The 24,553-nt window shown below is 39.9% G+C and overlaps 1 protein-coding gene across 2 annotated transcripts in view; it reads left to right on the top strand.

The window, feature by feature from the left end:
- The first annotated feature begins 3,770 nt into the window (after nt 1-3,770).
- The window catches only part of loco (locomotion defects), a 147,875-nt gene continuing 127,092 nt past the window's right edge, over nt 3,771-24,553 (top strand). For both annotated transcript variants that reach the window (XR_010518755.1, XM_065236687.1), the window contains exon 1: nt 3,771-7,100. Coding sequence is in view for 1 of the 2 variants with exons in the window: in XM_065236687.1 (XP_065092759.1) it covers nt 4,542-7,100 (2,559 nt within the window). In the remaining variant the exon portion in view is untranslated. The remainder of the gene's footprint in view (nt 7,101-24,553) is intronic.

The following is a 24,553-nucleotide window of genomic DNA, read 5'->3' as shown; positions in this document are numbered from 1 at the left end:
CCAGGTGTGAAAGCAGCCCCATGGAATTCAATGGTCGTCAAGGGAAGTCAATCGATGCCCGTCGGCGGCACTTGATTGCGGAGCTGAGGCCAACGTCAATAAAAAAAAATGGAATCGAAATCCAAAATTTCATCACTTTTGGTACACTGGAACTATTTTAAATAAGTACGATTACATTAGCAAAAATCACCATCTTAGCGCCCCTTGGTGGAACTTTGTATAGGAGCGAGCTGTCAACGAATAGATTTAGTGTCAACGTTAAAAAAAATTTAAATATTGATTTAAAAATCGAGATGAATGTCTACGGGATCGATAAAAATATCGTTGTCTCAGAAAACAAAGCTCTATCAGATGATGTATAAAAATCGATATATTTTTCGAAGTTAAACAACCCAATTAGAAGACCTGATTCTTAATCTTTTTGGTATGACATAGGAATAAGGCTCTATGGTCTAACTCTTAGCAATAAGTTCAATTTAGGATGTGATCTTGCACATTTTATAAATGTCTGGATGACATTAGTGTTGCTGATCTTTGGTTGGCATAAATAGCTAAGGAAGGGCTCCATAGAACACGTACTTGATTGCAGGAGTAAACTTGTGTGAGAGCGTGAAAGCCAGGGAGAGCAGAAAGAAGTATCCCGAGCAGCACACTTGTCGCTGAACAGTTGCGGTTACTTATATGAAACTTGTTACGGTGCACGTGTGCTCCTTGGGGTGCTCTTCGTATTGGAAAAGTGACTTAATTTTTCCAACGTAAGAAATAATGCGGTAAAAGTCGATTAACAGTCTTAATAGGGAAGAGCACAGCTACGGCATCAGTGCCCATTTCCATCATATCGAATAGAAACCGTCCATTATTTTAATGTGTTCAATCTATTAACAAAAATTATTTATGAGGTTGTTAATCCCATCAATAATACAACACTCCTGAATGATGAGAAGCTCATACAAAATAAAACATAAGTAGGTTTTATCTTCTCCTAAAAAAACAAAATCACCTGGTAGAATTGATCTAGAATGTTATGGTCTTGATTGTTGGAGTATTTCGGAGCTTGCTTTGTTTGGTTGGAGTGGAGAAGGGATGTAGAGTTCAGTAATATTATACGTTATGCAGAGGTACGCCTCTGTATGGTTGGGCTAGAATACATCCCTGTATTCGTCTAGTAGTATTGGCGAACTTAGGAACGAGAGGATGATCACAAGCGATATCGAGTTAGTTGCGATACGAATATCACTGGAGGTGGACGACAGTAGCTGGTTGAAGCAGAACGAACCAAGAGGCATCGGGTGATTCTACAACCGCTTGCTGTACAATGATTATTTAGGAGTCATAAAAGAGTGTAACAAACACCTCTCAGGTTTACTCTCTACTAAATTTCAAAGCAGCTGTCAAGAAGTGTCTACAAACGTTGTATAAGAGCTTTCATCGAAATAATAAAGCTTGAGTTTAAATATGTATCTATAAACGTTGTATAAAAGTTGCTTCTACTCCTATACCGCGTATATATGTAATGCTGTAGTTGAACAGGTTCTCCAAACCAGTGTAAACAAGAGTTTTACAGAAGTTGTAATAAACAAATTGTACAGTTATTATTCAGCATGAAGTTGAATAAAATCACAATGGAAGCGTTTCTTCAACAAGAAATTGATTTTGGGTAAACGTTTTACTGAATACGTTAGACAACACCTTTGTGTTGCAGTTGTATAGGTTCTCCAAACCAGTGTAAACAAGGGTTTTATAAAAGTTGTGGTGAACACATTGTGCAATTATTATTCAACATGCAGCTGAACAAAATCAAAACGAAAGCGTTTCTTCAACTGGAAATTGTTACTTGGGTAGTCAAGTAGTGAGCCAATTTTAAATCGATAGTTTCGTATTGATTGTTGGTATCATTGTTGTTAGCTATATCAACAATCAATACGAAACTAACGATTTCAAATTGGCTCACTACTTGACTAGCCTATTGGACCCAAGCAAACGATTAACGTATCCCATTCTAGTCGAAATTCTACTACTACACAATGTTTGTTTTGATTCGCTATGAAAGTTTGACAGATAAAATGAGGGGTGATTGGTTTTTCCTATGTTTCGAGGGGTGAATCGATTAGCTTGGGACCGAAGAAAGTACCAGAGCTGAGTCAAAAAGTTGAGCACGTTATTTCGGGACCTTCTAGTCTTAGAGTTACCTCTATGCTATTATCACTTAAAGAGTGCCACCAAAATAAATGTGATAGCCTATGCTGGCAAGTTGATTAATTTTGGTTTCCTCCCTAAATATTCTACTTATTTTACCGTTGAGCTTTGTTCCAATTTAGTTATTTTACCGCACGTATCAATCATTTCAAGATTACCGTACCGTACAGAAGGTCAAAAAAACTTTTGGTGAGCTCTACCACATTGCGAATTTCTGCGTAAGCTCCGTTACGGAGTAAGTAGATTCATTCTAGTCTGAAAATGACAGAACTTACCGGCAGTATCGATTAATTTCTGCTGTTTATCCAGTATCGTCGCTGTTTCCGTTACTAAAACAGTAGCTTTGCTATCATCGCACCAGGTCGCGCGGGCGTCCTCGCGCGGAAGTCGGAAAACGGCGTGGGAAAATACTCCTTTCCATGTGATCCTGGAACATAAATCGAACAAAAATCCTGATTAGTAATGAAATTTGGGTTAGAAATACGTATTCCGATTTTTTTTAAATTAATTTTTTCAAAAGTTGTGGCCTTAGGAAAAAAAAGTCCATTTTTTCACCCTAAAAATGCTTACAAAATCGTGGATTAAAAATCCATTTTTGACAAAATCGAAAATGTGGATACGTATTTCTAAGCAAAATTTAATTCTGAACAAGCAAACCTAGGTGATATCCAAATTTGATGATAACTGGTTAGAGTTATTTCCCACGCCAGTTTGAAAAACCCCGTTTCGTGATAAACGCGTTTAAAGATAAAATTGTTCTCGCAGCGTGCCAGTACATGTTTTAGGAAATCGCTTCGTAAAGTGGGAAGGAATATTCTGGCGGACTTGGAGTCTTTTCTAAATTAAAGTATACATCCCAAGGAACATTTTAAGCCAAAAAAAAAATGCATTAAAAAAAAAAAAATCAAAGTGTACTCGCCCCTTAAGCGATAATCCAATGGAATCTATCAATCATCACATAAAATGAATAAATCTGCTGACATTGCTATGTTATAGGATGGATCCAATAAAACGGTACATGTCGATTTGTTTCAGTGTAGTGAGCCAATTTAAAATCGTTAGTTTCGTATTGATTGTTGGTATACCTGAATAGAGATTTCCACGTACAGCCTAGCGTTCAGCTGTATTGATGTGATATGTGAGAGCGTGTTAGTGAAAATCCGAGGAAAATACACAACAAATCGATGTCAAACTCATTTTGACAGATCTAATTTCATACATTTTTTTTTGGCAGAAGAAAACAATAAACAACTTTACACGGCGATGCACCCGCTAATGTGCGTGCGTTAAACTCACTAATCTCTATATGTTTATATTGTATTGATATTCAATATTAGGTACTTTTTTTCGTTCCGTGTACCTGTGCATATAAAAACCGTGAACGCGCTTCATTCATTTAAATAAAAAAAGGAACAAAACGTCAAAACACTCAAACGGCTTGAGCAAAAGAAAACGGCCAAAAAGCAAAACAGCGATGAAAAATGTAGCAAAGCGAAGAATGCCAAGACTTGCAAGAAAAGTGAAGGAGGATTATGCTAAGAAAAAAGAAGAAACCACCAACCACAAAAAATCTCGACCCTGTTGGCTGTGTTTATGTCGCGCGATTTATGGTGATAAATTTTTCAATTGTGGAGTAGAATTTCCCTCGGAAAATAGTATTAGGTGTTTGATTGTGATGTAAAGTTAATCGTTTCGGTAAAATTCGGTGAAATTCGAACGGATTTGCGGTGGAAAAAGTCGATTGCAAAATTGAAAAATTCCGTCCGAAGACGAGAGAAGAGAAAGAGTCGAGTGACTTCAATTCGCCTGCAGCAAGGAACGGGTCCGCAGCATCAATTTCATGAATATCGCGAGATGAGAGCAGCAGCATAAAATTCTTCGACCTGTGTGTGCGTGTTCAAGTAAGAAAAAAAAAAACATTGGAAAGTGCTGTGTATAATATTGGATATTCCTGGAAGAAAATAGGAATCCTGAAGGATAACATAGACAGTGTTATTGGAATCGGTGGCCGATGAAGTGAAACTTTGGCCGGAGATTGTTGAACTTGAGCACGGACGGGGATAATGACAGCTTTCTAGTTAAAGACTTTGTACATGTGTATGCGTGGTAAATAGTGGAAAGGAATGCAGACACATCCATCGGAGCGCAGTGGTTAACAGCAGTAGCAGCAGTATAATTGAACGATCGGTGGATCACCCGAGGAGGAAGGCAAGAAACCGTATTGAGTGGGGTGAAATGAGTTTGACATCGTTACAATTTTCCAATTTTCCTCGATTTGAAAAGGATAGCTACTAAACAGTTTGGTTTTTAAGGTTTTAGAGATTGATCGGGAACACACAATCGATATGAACGGCCATAGGAGAAGAAAAAAACGTCCCAGTTATGGTATCCGGACAGTGGAGGTCAATCGAGGGTTGAACGGGTTTGGATTTACAATTTCCGGTCAGCAACCATGCATACTCTCCTGCATTGTAGCAAATTCGCCAGCGGACCTGGCTGGTTTACGAGCTGGAGATTTCCTGATTTCGGTCAACGGGTTGAATGTGTCCAAGTTGCCACACGAAGCCGTGGTGCAGTTGATTGGCAACACGTACGGAGCGATCAAGATGGCAATAGCGGAGAACTACTACTCGGATAGTTCGGATGAGGATATTATGTTTCATAGCAGTCAACAACGAGCCCGGCCAAAGTATCCTCATCACAAGACGAAATTCAATCGAACAACTACCGTTGGGAAACAGTCCAACATTCCTCAGGCCGATTTGGTGGGAACCTGTGAAAGTGCCACCGCCATAGTGGTCAATGATTCCCCAGCAACGGCCTACAACGTAATTCATAGCCCAAATGCGAGTAATAGCTGTGATATATCGAACGTCAGTGCAATGGTCCGTTCGGTTCAGCTGGGCCAAGAAAATGAACCAACAGCAGGGCCGTCTCAGCCACGCGAAGGACAGGAAATGTCGCTGGAGTATAAAGCCATTGTTGGATACCTCGGAACAATCGAAATGCCCAAGCAAATAGCTACTAGCTCTAAGTTGCAAACGGTGAGAAGTTGCATCAGAAAGATGAGACAGGAAAAACGCAATCCAACGACCGTCCTCATGACCATTCTTCCATCCTGCCTGAACTTGATCAATACAAGTAACGCAGTGATTGCAAAATACTCGTCAGTTCGATTAAACTATGTGAGCAGCAGTAGCGAAAACGATAATCGATATTTTGGTCTCGTAACATCTGCGATCTATGCCGATGGGTTGATGTGTGAAAATTCCGATATATTGAATCAGAGGAAAGATGTTGTCATTTCCAACAGTTGTCACGTTTTTGTGATAGACTCGAAGCTGGTGGAACACCCTATCCACTTGGAAAAGGCCGAGCTTTTCAAGATAATCTGCACAAAAGATCCCATCACGAACATCTGCTTGGAATTCCCCAGTAACTCGGAATATGTGGTCAACCTTATTCGTAGTATGTACAACCTCAAGGCTCCGATCAAACCGGAAGGTGTACCGTACGGCAAACCGCCAGTTGCCAGAAGCTTAAACCTAGATCATCCACCTCGTGCCTATCATCGAGGTCTCAACGACCCACGGCTGAATCCGCGAGCCATTGATGATCCTCACGATTTGCTGGTCTCCAATTCTCCACAACCCAGTAATCATAGCGAAATTACGACAACTTCGAGCAATTCAGACTCCGGTATAGGTTTCCACAACGATTGTCGTAACATTTCCGATCGAATCCTTGTGGTGGATTTCCCGGGCATTCCAAACCATCAAATTGGTAATGTACGAGCACATTTTCGCAAATCTGTCCCATTTGGTGCTCTACCCAGTCGTCCAACGGGAATTATACATGAACTTCCTCCGAAACTCGATCCTATCCGGAACATACGCTCTACCGTAGGTGTCGATCATTTTGGACTTCAAATCTACCATGGAAAATCGAAATCCGCTGACTATAGCTATCCATCTAGTTCCGGCATCGATCGCCTCACCGTTCGAGCACGTCCGGATCCAAAAGCCTTCACGTCCGATCGCTCTCCGAGAAAAGACAATGCCCTCAACAATTTTAACGACCAACAACCGCTCAAATATGAGCCAGTCTATCCGGAGATTCCCATATTGAACGACGGATGGACATCTGGAAAGACCATTGACGAACTGGGTAATGTCGTCCAGGAACGACCGATTGATGTTCCCAAGCTGGAAGAAGTTTTCCTCGACCTAGAACGCTACAACACGGACAACGTCAAAAATAGTATGTTGGCGGCTCGATCATGCGACGATGTGATCATGTCTCTCGAAAAGGAAATCTTCGACTCGAAGGATCCGCTCTCCGTTGACGATCTTACGTTGGTGCCAAAAAAATCATCCTTACCGGCGGAGGACGAACATATCTTCCTGCAGCCAGCAAAACCGGTCAAACGCTCAAAGAAAGCATGTTCCCACAAAAACGGCGGCGGTGGCAGTAACAGACAAAGCGCTACAGCGGACGACGCATCCGTTGGGTCCTCTTCTAATCGATCCTCGCAGCTGATGTCGTACAAGCTCAGCCCGAAGGTGTTTGGATTGGCGCGACCGATTTCGATGAGCTTCGAGAATATTTCCACCTCGACGGGCGATGTCCGCAAGTCGAGCAAGGAAGGGAAAGATGAACACGGCGGGGGTGGTGAGAGAAGAAGTCGGCCAACAAAGAGGCTCAGTGGTGGCTTCTCCGCCATCTGGGGTAGCCTGCAGGAACTGAGAAGTAGTTCGAAGCAGCACGAGGACAGTGGTAGTGGTGTGGTGATTAGTAGTGCGGCAGAAGTGTGTGATAAGACGACCAAGAAGCAGGAGCGGCGGTTGAGTGGATTCAAAATTCTGGAGGGAACGTACAGTGAACCGGATCTGCGATACGATGAGGTGAGTGGGGAAATATATTTTTTTTCATTTTTTAGTCTTAGAATTGGCTCAATTCCCAGTCCGGTCAAGAACATCTTTCGGGTTGGAAATGATCTCGACTTCCCTTGGTATGGAGTTTCGTCGGTGATAGAGTGTCAATCGGGTTACTTCCACTCACTTCGTTATAAAAAAATGTTTTTCAGAATTATGGAATCATTGGATGCTATTATGATAGTTTGTACTTGTCAGAAACAAGAAGAGGTTGGAAAGTATGGAATTTGAAAAATAAAACCTGTCAATTTCGCTTTCAGTGCGTTTAGGACTCGCGAGCGTTCACTCAGAGTGAGCGCTCACGAATCGTATAATCGCTGATTGTGACGCACTAAAAGCAATAATGACAGGTTTTCTGTGTTAAACACCTAGTTTACAACCTTTTGTTGTAACTTACAAGTACTTATTATCATTATAACATCTAAATTTTTTTTTTATAGCCAGTGAGTGGAAGCAACCCTGGTGTCAATGTGCTTGCCACACAATACACAAATGAAGGCGTTGGTTGGCATAGAAAGCTCTCTATGGGAGCGTTAATTAATTATGTCACGCAAAATTTGCCCATAATTAAATCTCCTCCGTCTGACAAATATGGTCACAATTTCTTGGCTACCCCCTTGAAAGTAACGACGCACGGCCAATCATACCAACTCAGCGACTGAGATTAATTAACTCAGAGAATTTTCTTTCCATACGAAATTTACTCAGATGTGGAATAAACTGCAGTTACTCATAGCTTGTGAGTAACTGCAGTTTATTCCAAATCTGAGTAAATTTCGTATGGAAAGAAAATTCTCTGAGGCAATTAATCTCAGTCGCTGAGTTGGTATGATTGGCCGTGCATGTTATCACCTCCCCTCTTCTCTTACCACTTCGAGTTTGTTTGGCAATGAATTTTATAGAATTTTTCCCAAAATAGGATCATTTTATGTTGGAATAATTTTCGAAAAAAAAAGTGTTTTAAATTCATGGGAAACTTCATTCCTCTTCCTTTCTGAGCCGGATTTATATGAAAGCATCATTATATAATTATTGATTCAAAGCAGAACAGAACTCTCAATAATGAATTTATATATCTAATTAAATAACTCATTAGAAATTTCAAATGATTTCCAGCTATCATATTCCATATCATTTTGTAGCATCGTGGCCAACTCGATCCGAACAATTTTCAACCACCCACCTCATTCTAATTATCATCCCTTCCCATGGCGATCATGTAGCCTGCATGTGACGAGTCAGTCATAACCCCTACTTTACTATCGGCCTTGGATTCACTTACGCTCATTTATTGAATTCATTTCAGATGTCCTTTTGAATCTCACTCCTTCCCTTGGAATTCTACTCACATTGAAAGTCTCCTTAGAATTCATTTTCACTTCTCCTCACAAATTTCTTCTTTCTCCTCATACTACTACATAATACTCTCCTGGAATTCTTTTCAGCATTCCTTTGAAGATCTTTTGGAGTTATTTTCAGATTTAATTGTAATCCTCCTTTTAGCATCCCCCTCGCTCACTAAGTATTCTTCTAAACCTTCCAGGGATTTATGCCCCGGATTCGGTTTCTCCTACAAACTTAATGTCATTATCCTCAGAATGCCGTTGAAATTTTCCTCTGAAGTTCACAGCAGTTCTGCTCCTGAGAAATTACTATGAGTTTTTATTAAAATTTTCTTTAAATTCAATTCAGCGTTTACTTTAACTTCTACTCAAAACTATCTTAGGCTTCACATGAAACGTTTGAAAGCAGATTACACTTGATGGTTTTCTCAAAACATTTATTCCCAGAACTCCCTTGGAATGAGGTCGCTAGAAATTTTATAGTAACATTCCATGAGCCTTTAAAACTGTGCAAGAAATTTGACTCCAGATTCTTGAAAATTTATTGAAGTTTTATAACATAACATAACAAGTGCAGAGTTTCAAAAACTTCAAATTTAAAATTTATGGGAAACATGTATGTACCAGAACACCGTCATTACCTTTTTTCTTTCAATTTCGTTCAGTTACATTTCCATTAATCTTCTTCTGCTCGGTCTTCTTCTGTTTCCTCTCCATCATCTTCTCAGTTTATACATTTTCTTTTGCCCTCTTCTTGCTTCCATGCTGTTATCCTTTTCATCTTCTTCCGTCTTCTTAACCACGTTTCATCCGTTCCGTCCTATTCTGTTTCCTCTTCATCATCTTCTCACTTCCTGTTTTTTTCCTGTAGATTTTTCGATACATATTGACTTCCTGCAGAAACTTCAGCAACTGCTTTTCCTTGTCATCGTCGTTGCATAACGCGCATGTAGGCTGGTTGAATCGGGTACACGACGTTAGGCATACGGTTGTTAGGCATACGGACGTTAGACATACGGTCGTTAGGCATACGGACGTTAGGCATACGGACGTTAGGCATACGGACGATAGGCATAATGCCTAACGTCCATTAGGCATAATCTACCCGATGAATTCCAGAAGGATGATAATGGGGACGTTCTATTGATTGCTGACTTCGGTGACAATAATGAAAGAGCCTTAATTTTTGGAACTCATGAAAACTTGTGACGTCTTGGACAGGCAAAGTATTGGGTTACAGATGCTACGTTTGCCACAGTTCCTTGTTTGTTGTTTCGGAAACTCGTCACTGTTCATGGAAGTATCGCTCCTTTACATCAGCAGACGGTTCCGCTAGTTTTTATTCTGATGACAACAAAAACAGAATCGTTGTATCGAAAAGTATGGCAGGAAATCCTGGAAGCAGCAGGTATATATTTTTGTTATTGAATTAAAAACCACAGAATTTACCATTCTTCATTTTTCATGAGCTGTTCTTTGGCATCATATTTTATTCAACCTTAGCTGTTTTTTTGTTATTGAATGAAAAATCACAGAATTCACCATTCTTTTTACCATGAGCTGTTCTTTGAGGAAAACCTTTTCTTCTTTGACAATTGCAATATGTGTGTAAGAATATTTTACAACAAATGTGTGATTTTTTTTTATTTCTAGACGTAATTGATTTCAAGATTCAAAACTATGCTGAGTTTTCATTGCCAGACTACTTAACCGCTATCGCTACTAATTTTGGATCTAAGTAAATATGTAGCTACGTCACTTATGATATGATTAATAATGGATTCCAAACTGTGCTTATTAAATAAACTAGGTTTGTTTAACTTGTATCATATTTTTATTCAACGCTTAGCCTAATTTAAGCATTGTTTACCATGCTCGAAACAGGTTTCAAGAGTTGCACAGCAGCAAGGTATTTTATGCCTAACGTCCATTATGCCTAACGTATATTATGCCTAACGTCCATTATGCCTAATGACTTTATGCCTAACGTCCATTATGCCTAACGTCTGTATGCCTAACGTCTGTATGCCTAACGTCCGTATGCCTAACGTCCGTATGCCTAACGTATTAATGCCTAATGGGGTACACTTAGTTGAATCAATATCGTATTTTACTCTGGCTGTTTCAAACTTTCTGCAGTGCAAAATCACTTTGCGGACATCCACGACAGTCCCACAGCATTCGCAAACCGGCGGTGTTGATTTTTCAGCAAAAACTCGTGTGTAAGCCTTGTATGGCCAATGCCTTCACGTTTAACCTCCTTCAACTTGAATTCCGTAAATTGCGCCCAGCGTTCTTCCCATAGCAGACGAATTGTCTGGTGTCTTTGTTCATTGCCTTGATTGCATCCTTTCTCGGGATGGCAACGTTGGGTGGCGTACTGTTGCGCGCTTCGCGGGCGAGTCAATCTGCTTCTTCGTTGCCACGAATGCCGGCGTGGCCGGGAATCCAACAAAGTTGTATCGGGCGGTTTGGTATCACCCTTTCGATCTCTTGGATCCAGGAATGCTGTGATTTTCCGCTTTCAATGGCCAAAACGCAACTTTCCGAGTCGGACAAGATGACCAATTCGTTAGATATACCCGTGTTGAGAGCCGATTTGATAGCAAAGGCCACAGAATACTCCTGCACCTACTGCGTTGTCACACTTTGATCCGTCAGTGTAGACAACCAATCCGGTGTCAAAGTAATTCCTGCACAATGGGACGCACTGTATCCGTGGGAGTTCCAGTTTTCACCTGCCGTTTTACGTCCCATACAATACTTGGCTTGGATTAATGCCAACTTCAGTTGGTGAAACGCGTGCGCTCTGCGATGTTTGGGAGACCATCATAAGACGATCGGCTGCTCGTTGTACAACAGGAAGGTTGTCATTTCTGTGCTCCTTCTCTGGCATACGAATGGCAACACGACCTTAAGCCTGAAGAACCTGGAGGTCAAACGGTAAGATGCCCGCTTCAGCCATAATCGCTGGAATCGGGCTGGTAACGTATGCTCCAGAGGCGAACCGGACCATCCGGTTGTAGACGGTGTAAAGTCCTCTTCAGGGGTTTTATTTCACCGACCAAATCCGCAGTACGTCCACTCTTCACGACTATCTGTATATCAATCCCCCTCACTGATGCTCGGTTTCTAATACTCACCAGTCTTGTACTTGGTAAGGCAACATTAATACATTCATACTTATCAGGGTTGTATCTATGGGTTCATATCGTACATCATAACTCTACATCCTTTCTCCTCCCCATACTCAAAAATATGTATAAGTGTATCAGACAAATTGAACGGATCATAACTTTTATTATCCAAATAATCCTTACAAAGAAACAACAAATCAATTTACGGACTGTAATGCTTGGGAGTTTTCTTGGTACTTATGGGATCCTGTTGCGTGATGCTCTCTTGACATACGTTTAGCTCCTGCAATCTGAGAAGACGAGTCAGGTTTCAATCGTTGATCGGTATCTTTTGAAGAATCCTGGGGTCTTGTAGATGAATCCGTAGATGTATTTCTTTGAATAGGCCACTTTCTTAGGTGTGCGACTGGTCGACGATATTTCACACCCTCCTCGTTTGAAACAATAGTGTCGCTTCCTGTCTTTTCAATCACTTTGAAACGCTCAGGTCGAAAATTAGGTTCTAGTTTTCCACTCTCATAATTTCTGATCATCACCGAATCTCCGACTGTAATATCGGACTGCTTCGCGTGTCTCCGTTTGTCCGCGTATATCTTACCAGCCATCTTTTTTATTGCATCGTTCTCTCGAATTCCTTCGTAACGCAAATCCGCCTCAGCACTAAGGCTAGGCAGCAGGTCTTTTACTGGTCTCCCCATTAGAAGCTCAAGTGGAGCCTTTTCAGTGACGGAATGTGGAGTAGTATTGTAAACGTATATATACTCAGAAAGTGCCTTACGCCAGTCGCTGTTCGTCACTTTTGCAATACGCAGAGCTCTTAGAATTCCTTGGTTTTGTCTTTCCACCAGGCCATTCATCTGAGGCCAGTATGGAATCGTTCTTACTAATAGAATATTTTTATTTTGGCAGTATACTGAGAACTGTTCGCTGGAGAAAGGAGGACCGTTATCGCAGCGTATTGTCTCAGGGTAGGTCTGATCATAAAATATCGCTTCGAGTACATCGATCGTTTTTGTGGCCGTGGTGCTCTTCATCTCAATTACCTTCAAATATCGACTAAAATAGTCCACAACTACCAAAAAAGTTGCACAATCCTTTGCTGAGAAGAAATCGATCGCGATTTCCTGCCATGCTCTCTGAGGCATTTCTTTTCGAAGCATCGGTTCCGGCGGAGACTGTCTGCTAACAGCTGTGCATCCCAAACATTTCTGCACCCTTTCACTTATATCGCGGTCCATACATGGCCACCACACTCTTTCTCGAAGGTTGCGGCGCATGGAGACAATTCCTGGATGACCACGGTGTGCTATGTCCAACGCTCTTGATCTCAATTTCTGAGGCAGCACGATTCTGTCATTTCGAACCACGATATTTTCAATTATTCCCAGTTCATTTGCAAATGCCTGGTATCGAAACAGCTCTTCCGACCACTCATGAGTTTCTAGTGCTTTGATTACGGAGGTTAAGATTTCATCTTTGCTGGTTTCGGCTCTTATTTCGTCTAACGTAACTGCCAGGGAATCCTCACCGATCGCAAATAGAAAATGCTCTGAGTCCTCATCGAATGGTGGTCCCGACCAAATCCGCAGTACGTCCACTCTTCACGACTATCTGTATATCAATCCCCCTCACTGATGCTCGGTTTCTAATACTCACCAGTCTTGTACTTGGTAAGGCAACATTAATACATTCATACTTATCAGGGTTGTATCTATGGGTTCATATCGTACATCATAACTCTACAGACGGGTGCGAGATTTTGAATCACGGAGTTCTTCACTTTGCTGACAAGTACAATGCCGTAGAGAAGCCGCGAAGTGATGATTGCCGAACCGGTGCTCAACAAAGAGTCACGTTGCCCACGCGGAATCCTAACCCCGATCATTATCAAAATACGCACCCTAGAGTCGCATGAAGTTTTAACTGTCTTGTAATGTTGTTTGAAAGTGATCGTCCGGTCGAGAGAATAGCCAATGATCTTCCTTCGCGTCGTCTTCGGTACAACCACTCGATCGATGCAGATATCGTTGCTGGGCTCCCTGTGGCGTTTGGACAGCAATAGAAAGTGTTGGATTTTGTTGCGGAGATTTTGAAACCGACGCTTTTAGCCATCTCGGGGGCAACTTGACAGCTCCAGTATATTGCCAGTGTACCCCGGCAAATTGGTGCTGGTGGTTCTGTCAAACTCACAAACTTCAGAAGTTTTATCTGAAAAGGGCGAATGCGGAAATGATGTACAGTAAACAAAACTAAAGTTTAAAATTCATCTTATTGTCGCGCGCTCACTAAGCCATATTGTGCACTTATTGATGAATCTACGTTACGGTCGGCCAGCAGATGGAAATGATGTGAAAATAATGACGTTTTACTAGCTGTCAAATCGTATGGAATATTTTTTAGTACATCATCACTTTTGTGGTTTTGGATTTCAAACCTAGGTGTCGCATGCATTGGTGCAGTTTCGCGTAGATTCATCAATTAAGAAACACATCTATTTCATGAGCGAATCTTATGCTGTTGACCATGCCTAAACATTATTGGTTCGGATTGTGACACACTTGGAGTCTATGTGCCTCACATGGTGATATCAATCACTTTGCACATCATAGTTCAAATGTTGTACAATACAGGTATACCTCGATATAACGTAACTGTCACTTTTAACTTCAATCGATGATTTCTAGCTAACAATCATTAAATCAAACAAAGTAATAACACCATCGGATATATGAGACAACCCTCCATCTATTGGTAAATCCAAATTTATATGACTGAATTGTTATTTGTGATATATCGACGATGGAAGTCAGAAGTGACAGTTGCGTTATATCGAAGTATACCTGTATTCTACTTTACCGATTCCAAAATTGAATCGACAAATATATGAACGAAGTTGCCAGGGCACGAACGAAGCTGGGCAGAACACCCACATGCCTTTTTTAATGGGTTTTATTTGGGATTTGATCCTGGGCTGTTGGGTTGTGCTGCTCTTGTTGTCTTCGTTCGATCTCACTGAGCCACGGTTGTTCTTATATATGAGCGCATAACATATCAGGCATAACATTTGATAACGGCACAAAAGCATTTGTAAACAAACTTTCTAAGGCCCTTTACACGCGAACCAAAGTACGCTCACGTAAACCAATAACATCGTCGGATAGGGGCAACTATCACCTTTCCGAGCTTTTGTGCCGTTATCAAATGTTATGCCTGATATGTATAACTCGATCATCAAAAATCAACCCAGTTCAGTGATTTCAAGTGGTATAGAAGGACATCGATTTGTCAAATTGATTATACCAGCTGTAAAATGAGAAAGGGTATCAAGGGGCTTGCCAATTCTTTTGAATGGTTTATAATTCCATGTGTTCCTAGCACTCCTGAACTCATGTCTTACTATTTCCTTTACCATTTAGGTGCTTTATTTATAATTATATAGGGGAAATGACGGCTTCGGCATGCCAGACTATTTTCGGCAACCCAAATTGAAACACTATTTTCACTGGATTTTCTTACGAAAACGCTTCGCTGAATGCATGCAAACGATTCTTTATGCTTTCAGCTTCAATTTGACTATATTCTTACCACTGAGAAAAAGCAATCTAGCAAGGTTTTCTTGAAATGAAACACACGCACTACAAATTGTAGCTGATTTCGAGTTGCCGATAATAGAACAGCAGATTTACATGCAGTTCAAATGGAACGGTTGCCGAAGAAAAACTGGTTGCCGGCAATACTCGCTCTCACTAGAGAAGATTGGAGCTTTGTAAAAGCGTTTCAAAACAGTTTTTGACAATTCTTTCGACTGAAATTGTTTGTTTGTAAGATTGTAAACAAACCAATACTACATATGTGTGCGTTCCTTAGAGAAAAAGGCTATAGAAAGAAGGTCGCTGCTTAGGTTGCCGAGAATACGTAAATTCCCCTAGCTAACTTTAACAAATTCATCACCTTGATTCACACAGCAAAACTGTAGTAAACTTAGAAGAAACATGTATGTAACATTTCCTTCTTTCAATTTTTTTTGGAACCAATTGCATCAAACTTTGATTTCATTAGGTTTCGTAGGAGGAAAAACATGACCGCGTCAATTTGGAATTGAGTGTTTACATTTTAAAGTCCAGATAGAAGCAGCAAAATTTGGAACAAAAGTCAGAAGTACCATTTGAAAAATATTCAGTGTTTTGAGCTGACTTTGCATCGTTCCATTTGCAAGAATTTTGTAAGCAGAACGATAAATGAAATCGAGTGCTTATCGACACCTGCAATATCCAAGATTTCCATATGTTTCTCAATTGCCGTCAATTTGAAATTTCCTCAAAAATCCCAACACAAAGAACTACTCCAATTACTTTTTAACAAAAAACATGGTAAGGTTGATCCTTGTTGATTGAAAAGGCAAAAGAAGAGCTACAAACAATCATAAAAAAACTTTTTTTCGACCACTATGGCTAAGGTCCCAGGGTGGGACTCCTAGCTAGCTGTATCAAAGTCTAACGTCCTCACCTCAAATCAACGAATTGTTTTTATTATATTATATTCAATTAACATAATTTCCGTCATGAATCCAATGCAAACCAATAAGACAAAAAAATAATGCATCTGTAAATAGGAAATATTACTGAATAACAACGCTCTAGATTGGCTTCTGAGCGACTTGAAATTATGTACTAGCTTAAAAATCCTTTGAAAAGCCCCCTGTCGAGCTAGTCGAAAAAAGAATGCCCACACGTCAAACTCCGTCAAGCATTTAAACAGCGGACGAACACCATCTCATTATGCATTACCGTGACTATTGACACAATTCACCTCTTCGGTCACTCTGTAACTCTTCACTCCTATGGTAAAATCCCATAAGTAAACATCAGTCTGTGCGTGAAACTTGGTGAACATTTCCTTACCCTTTCACTCCTATGACAATCCCATATGATGTTGTCAATCTTTGCGTAAATAAACGGCGGCTTGCTGGAGGAATGAACAGATATCTAAGAGATATATAAGACAAAGTCCGCTAGATTTCATGCACAGATTGTCAGATCCCTTTAAGCTTTAAGGGATCGTCCATTAATTATGTCACACTTTTAGGGGGGAGGGGGAGGCGGGTTTTGGAAACTAGCGCTCGGACGAGCCTTACAAAAAACAATTAAGGTCCATATAAAAAATATGGCAAAGGGGGGAGGGGGGTTGAAAATGGGCCAAGTTTGCGTGACATAATTAATGGACCTTCCCTTATGGGATTTTACCAGGAGTAAACAGTTGCAGAGTCGCCGTCAACGTCAATGCTTACTTTCGTAAGGGTCAATGCTGCAAACGTAAACAATTACTTTTTGGGTGAATTTCTCGAAAATGAAAACTCCTTCAAGAAAACCAACACCACGATTGTGTAGAGAAAGAGTCCTCCTATCCGATAAAATTAGTGGCTTACATGTATTGGCTTTGACTTAAGAGACATTTACGCAAGAACCCATTATTTATGTTTCCGACATTGGTCTTTATGAATGCTCAGTGTCGATATCACAAAAATTTTGACAGATCGATGTCCAACTATGCCAGTTATACCACTGAGGCAAAACAAATAAGGGGTCAGATTTGAGTCAGCTTTTTGCATGAAGTTCCACATATGTTATGTGATATGAGGCTGGTTGATAAGGATGAAGTTACAACTCATGTTTTCGATGTTGACCTTGCAGAACATGCAATTCACATAGCATTGAAATGCAAAACACTTTAAATCCATCTGTTTTGAACAGCAGTGTGATTCAATGTGCAATACACTTGCATTGATAGAGAAAGATTATCATCATTTCAAAGTTTGAAGCACTAGAAATTAACGTGTAGAACACATTGAAGCATGGTGAAATACACTTAAAATAAATGTAATTGTGAGTATGAAAATCAAGTGTTTAAACACTTCGAACAAACGTGTGGCCTTTTTTGAGTGTAGCGACATGGGAACTCCAGTGATGCCAGCTAAAAATTTCGCTTTGATTCTCAGTAGTATGCACAATTCATAATCATTATATGAAACTTATTTGAGCAGTACAGAACCATATGAACCTTAAACATATGATTTGTAAAACGAAAATATATTATTGTCATCCAATTAACTTGAACAAATGAGGATTGAACAACGATACTTTGAGTGTTTTCAACGCTATTGCTATTATCGTCGATGATGAACGAAGAAAGAATGGTTGTGCAGCGAGTAAGAGTGTTCTAATTATACTCATCTGTTTCTTGAGGCTTCAAGTTTGGCGAGGAATATTTTTATGTGAGACCTTTATTTGATTTAGTTCATTTAATTTTATGTATTTCTTCAATTTAAAATGGATCTACAAAATGTTCCTCGTCACCCAGCAAAACTGCAAGAATAGAGAAACACAGGAAAGTAAACTTTCTCATGGCAAGCCTTTATCGCACCACTATGATAAAAAAAAATCTGTAGTATGATTATATTCAAGAGCAAAATAAAACAGAAGACAGCAAAGTATTTTTATTGTCATTTGATATTATAAGAAAATGAACCTCCATCAATCGGTTTCAATTTGTTTGGATTATTTCATTTCACCACGAAAATAATAAATTCGCACTTATCATATACAGCATTCTTGCCTGTTGTTTGACATCCACACATGGAGAAACAAAAGGTTGGATTCCCATAGTCCTCTCCAGCCGGGTTCGTATTGGTGCTATTTGCGTGTGTTAGTGAGATGAAATTTTTTGTTAGCTGTGAGAAATTTTTTTGTTTGCTGTAAGAACTGTCATTCTAAAGTAAAAATAAACAACAAAACGAAAACAAACCCTACACTTGCACTGTAACAGTCAAGCACCCTTTTGTGAGTAAAGGTTAACTCAGTTTTGATAAAGGTGGTTTTACTCATTAATGAGTAAATTATTTTAACAACAATGAGTTTCTGCTAACAGTAGCTAACAGTTACTACTTAATTGGAATAATGAATTACTCATTAATTAGTGGTGCCGCTTTTATTGACAATGGGTTCACTTTTACTCATAAATGGATGTTTGATTCTTACCGTGCACATGCCAGTATACGCTAGTGTGTGTAAAATTATGTTATTAGTGTAGTGTTCGTGAGATCCTGCTTGGAGAACTCAATAGAGAAATGTCATTGCGACAGTGAAGGACAATCCCTTTGTTTATGTTGTGTGGCGACATCTACTATTTGCAGTGGGTACGTGAAACTAAGGCTATCTGTCACCTTGTCGGGACTTGCTTTTAGCCCACTAGTCCACAGCTCTCACAGCAGCTTACAGATCACTATACAGAGGTTGCTCCTTATTCCTCCGTACTACGAGCAAGATATCTTAAACTGTCTATTGAATCTTTCGCTTTAAGGGTTCATATCGTACATAAGTGTTTATGAGATTCAATTTTAATAAGTCTAGAATATTTAACATTTATTTGGTGTGCCATCAGAACGACTACTAATCGTCTCTTACACAGCAAAAAATTAATTTGGTAGGGGAAATGGCTCTAATGTTGGCCTATGGATCTAAGATTGGGCCCATAGCTAAAAATCTGTTATTTATCAATTTTATCTAGATGAACGCGTCATTGGGACAGTACTAATGTATATTTTGGTCGCTATTGAAAATTTAGTCGATTGCTGAATTTATGTATGGGTCCAAATTAGGGGCTTTTAAGCCGTTACATCTATTCCCCCTCCCTAATAAAAATTGTATGGTTAATTTGCTTAACGACGTGTTCTGGGTATCATCCAAACCATTTGTGGAATAGTTCAATGATTTGGGTTATCGTTCGTTTATGGTTATTTTTTATTAGGGCTATCACATCAAAGTGGATGCACTTCAATCGTGTCAAAAATATGGTGTAATATTACTTTGCCAAAAAGGACAAAATTATCATTAATACAATGCATGCGTAATGTCACGCTGCTTTCACTGCATTTGTTTATTTTTGTGGCCATAAGAATTACATGAGAATTTCGACATTATAGAAGTGCATCCATGCATGTAATATTAAAATTTATTTTTTGCTTGTGTGGGTCACCACTTTTTTACAAGTATAAGTTACTATTTGGTTGTTTATTTCTTCAACATGGTCACTAAAATAACTATTTCTGAATGCATTGATCGCTAATAAACATCCATATATTTGTGTCCACGGTGTATTTGGACGGCCCCTTCAAAGAACAATATGTTTAGGAGAGCCAGTAAAACCACAGACAAACAGACGTATATCGTTGAATAATTTTTTTTTTTGAAAACATTGTACCTCAATAAAAAAGAACATCAGTAGCGACATCTCTCGAGCTTCTCGCGAATGCTGCATGCAAGGTAAACAGATTATATAGCAACGTCAAAGTGATCCGATGCCAGCGCTGCAGTGTGCAATTCGCGGAATTGATAATATTCAAATCAGTCGTTAAATTCGTGAACGATGATCCATAATGAAGTGTTACGTCTGTTTGTCTGTGGTAAAACGTTCATTAAAGAACTGGAAAAAGCCTAGAAGAAGGTGCCCCATTTGTTTCGTTGACTCCCTTTAAATAAACGAGTATGTTTTGGTTTTGCTTCAATCATCGCTTGTGCACAAGTGGCATTATATTATTACGTACTCGTAAATATTCCGCACCATGGATTCGAGGGGCTACCCGCTTCGCATGAACCATATTGATGTACAGTGTGTTCGTGCGTGAGTGCGTACGGGGGGGCATCTGGTTATTTTCTTTACCCTGAAGGATGCTGGCGAAAGGCATGCATACATCTTGGAATGGGAGAGTAACCCAAGATAAGTCAAATGAAGCGAAGAAATGCCACAGTCAGCACCCGCACACGTTCACTGTACTTACATTTAGCTACTGGAGCTCTTGTAATGAGGAACGATCAATTAGAGATTCAATTCAGTACAGAGTGCGCGGTCGCGGGGTTCGAATCGTGGTGGTCCACCGAAAACGAAAACAGAGGAACGAGCAGTCTTCAGATCGCGTGTGAGCCTTGCCATCGTGATCGAAAGTGAATTTGAACGGTACCAAAGGATCGCGTGATTGAAGCCTGATACGGTAGCCGCAATTTGGTGGAAATTGAAAGTCTTGAGGTTTTACGGTCAATTTACGACGAAAGTGAAATGTGATCCTGCGGAGGAAACTGCTTAAGAAATATACAAAAAAATGCGTGTTTTATCTCATCAAGTGGATCCCTATGGGAATGTCAACGTTGTTTCCGCTTCTGGTTTAATTTATAAAGTGTTATTAGTTTCTAAGCATGACTCAAGTGGAATTGCGTACGTTTACGAAGACAGTGTAGCAGAAGTACCAAGCCGATACGGGATGGGTGTCTGTCTATCCTCTCCTGATGCGGAATGCATGAATGAATATAAATATAGGCGACTGTGCAAGTGGAGGAAATTGAAGTTGATTGAATTAAAAATGGCTTTAATTGGAATCAATTGAGTGCTTTCATGCTGAGGTGATGGTACCGATGGTCGGGCAAGGAACCGATGATAGAAGCTGTCGCTTGTTTTGTTGTTCGTCGGTGCTAATAACCGGAAAAGACTTTGATCTTTAGGTCAATTTGAATGGCGACTGCGGCGCCCATTTGTTTGTCACGGTGGCAATTTGAATATATACTAAACTAAGAATAGTAAGACAGATTGCAACAGTACATCAACCTCAATTCTCAGTCAATTTGCAGTCCATTCGCTGCTTGATTATTTTGTTTATCCATCGTAAACGAAGAAATCGCTCAACGAGATCACATTTCATCTTGTATTATACTGATTTACACCACATGTTATGCAGCAGCATATTCCTCGGAGTGATTGCAATCGTTGCAGTAAATTGTGCATCAAATGGTCCCGATTCGGCCAACTTGATTTTCAAACGTTTGCTCCATCAAACGGGTCCTATCTTGACATGAAGCAGAAAGACACCACACATTCTAAATTCATTTGCCTTTGTTTTGTTAGTCTGTGACATCAGCCCTCATTATCAGTTTCCGATAGGCGATAGGCGAAAGTGTCATGAGGTTGATTGAATTGGTGACAAAGAAATATTTACCCATGGAGGTGCGCAGTAAAAATGTATATTTCAAGAATTTTGTTATTTGAGATTTAAAGTTACGTAAAGAGAAATAGCGATTTCGTTCTTGGAAGCTGTGCTCTACAAGTGCCGGGTATTCAAAGATTAAAGTTTCAAGTGTTAAAGTGTGTTTCATAAGCGTCACAAGTTTAACGTACTGACTGCCAGCTGGATTGGTATATCCCATATGATGCTGGGCAGTTTGGTGTGCGGTTTCCATTCGACAGAACATTTATCGGTAAGACTTCATAGTAATATAATATGTTTTTTCAGAGTGTGTTATGGCCACAAAAATAAACAAATGCAGTAACTAAAAGCAGTGTAATGTCAGTTTATGCACCGTATTAATGATAATTTTGCAATTTTTTGGCAAGTTATATTACACCATATTTTCGACACGATTGAAGTGCATCCACTTTGATGTGAAATTAAAATTAATTTTTTAATGTGTAGTTTTCAAAATTATGAGTATCGGAAATATGACTTTTCTAGGTGTTTCGGGTCCGAAAATTTGCCACTTGCCCTGTTTAAATTAGTCTAGATTTTTATATTTCTTCTATGCCCTGGGATATTCATAAACACTTTGACGGCCTGAATCTCCAAAGCCTCAGGAAATAATTAACCAGCATAAATTTGCAAAGTTTTCTTCAAATAACGTTTCTATATGTTGTAGCAGTAAGGTCAAAAAGACAACGCATTCTACTCTTCTATGGTTGACGCCATGAAGGAAAAGGGAACTTCGACACGCACATCGTCAACTGGATTTATACTATGCTTGCAAAAAGAAAAGTCACTTATGGGCTGGGAAGCTCATCTATAACAGTAAACGCAACGAAAAGCTGTCCTCAAGGAAGAGTCCTCTCACCACTAATGTGGTCTTTAGTTGTAGATGATCTTCTAAGAAGCCTAGAGGCGAAAGGTTTCGAAGTTGTGGGCTTTGCGAATGATATAGTCATCGTAGTTAGAGGAAAGTTTGACGCTATCATTTCAGCAGGAATGCAACAAGCTCTAAGGTTTACCCAATCTTGGAGTATTAAGGAGGGCCTAAACATTAATCCGTCAAAAGTAGTAACGGTTCCTTTTACTAGAAAGAGGAAGTTCAACCTAAAGGAGTTTAAGCTTGGATGAGAACAGATCCATCTTAGTGAACAGGTCAAATACCTAGGAGTTATATTGGATGCCAAGTTGAATTGGAATGCTCAGATTGATTCTGTGCTCAACAAAGCAACCAGTGCCCTGTGGTTATGCTCCAAAACTGTTGGTAGAAAATGGGGTTTGAAACCAACAATGACAATGTGGATTTACACATCAGTAATCCGTCCAAAAGTAACTTATGCTTCGTTAGTGTGGTGGCCAAAAACGAAAGAGGCTACCGCACAGAGGAAGCTGGCAAAACCACAACGTCTAGCATGTATTGCTATAACGGGTGCGATGCGCAGCACCCCATCAAAAGCGTTAGATGCAAGCGGAAAGAAGTGCTCTAAGGCTCAAAAGGTCTAAAAAAGTCATGCCTAATGACCTGGTTGATCACCTAAGCATTTTACAATATTTCCAAAGAGGACCAGTGATGAGTATGAATGGAGACTGGATGAAACCAGAGGACAATTATGACACTCTCTTCAACGTATGTGAAATGTTGCGTTCGGATTGGGAAGTCGGTGGTCCTAGCGTTCGTCAAGGCTCAATCATATTTTTCACAGATGGCTCAAAAATTGGAACGCAAACAGGTGCAGGAACCTTTGGTCCTGGGACAAATATTTCAGTAGCGATGGGATATTGTCCAACAGTGTTTCAAACGGAAATCGTGGCCATACTTGAATGTGTAAGTGTTTGCCTAAGGAGAAAATATTAGGTCCCAATTCACCGTTTATTGTCCCAGAACCATACTGTGGAATATCAAACTGTACGGTAAAAATGGAACTCAAACGCTGGGAAGAACAAAGGGTGATGGCTCACTGGATGGCCGTAACGAAGTGCAACCAGTCGAAAAGATTTATAACTCCAAATGTAACACATAGGGTAGAGCGCTACTTTGTCGTAATCGCCCATTTCCGTTCTATCGATCAGAAAAGATCAATAATATCAATGATTTCACCGTGCACAAATCAATAATAGGTTTGTTCCGATACGTTAGTTCATTAGCTGCAACATAAATCCTGTTGGAGCGCATTGTCCTCATAACAAAAGAAGCGCTCCTAGCGAATTCCCATTTGAAGTTCTACATGTTCAACCAAGTATTATATGATGTCCCTAAGTAGTACACAGTATCCTGATCGTATGTTTGATCCCTTAGAGTTTCGTTAGACCCAAAAGCATTCTGTATAATACATTGTTATGTTTACAGGCTCAACAGTGAGGTATATAACGGTGTTAACATTCTCAAAATTATCCTGAAGCTCAGATCTTGACGTTTTTCAGATTCAAAGAGGTGTTGGACGATGTCTTGACTAAATTTGTGAGCCCAGAATGCTTTGTGTAGCCCCATTACATAATGTGGGATATGTGAGATTTGGTCTTGATACTCTGCTCAACAAAATGTTGCTGTATGTTCAGATGTATTGTACGAATCCATGACGCTCCGTGTGACTTCATCACATCAAGGAAGATAAGAAGTTGTATTAACAAAATGCCCCAAATTGCGCTGCGAGTTCAGAACATGATGTGCTTCAGATTTAACGAGGTATTGTACTACATCATGCGGAATATGTAGTTGTAATGTAATGTAGAGCATCAAGATCATATAGGAATCCCCAGATTAGCGCCATCCACCACAATTTATCGGCTGTCCATCCGATTGAGCTGTTTTTATGTATGTGATTAGAGCTAACCATAATCTTGTCATCTACAGAAAATCAGCTCATTTGGTTATTTTTTAATACAAGT

Source organism: Ochlerotatus camptorhynchus, unplaced genomic scaffold, assembly GCF_037179485.1.
Source record: "Ochlerotatus camptorhynchus isolate MF236.1 unplaced genomic scaffold, CSIRO-AGI_Acam_v1.1 ptg000004l, whole genome shotgun sequence".
Taxonomy (NCBI): Eukaryota; Metazoa; Arthropoda; class Insecta; order Diptera; family Culicidae; genus Ochlerotatus; species Ochlerotatus camptorhynchus.
Note: the sequence above shows the minus strand (reverse complement) of the source record. Positions and strands in the feature narration are given on the sequence as shown.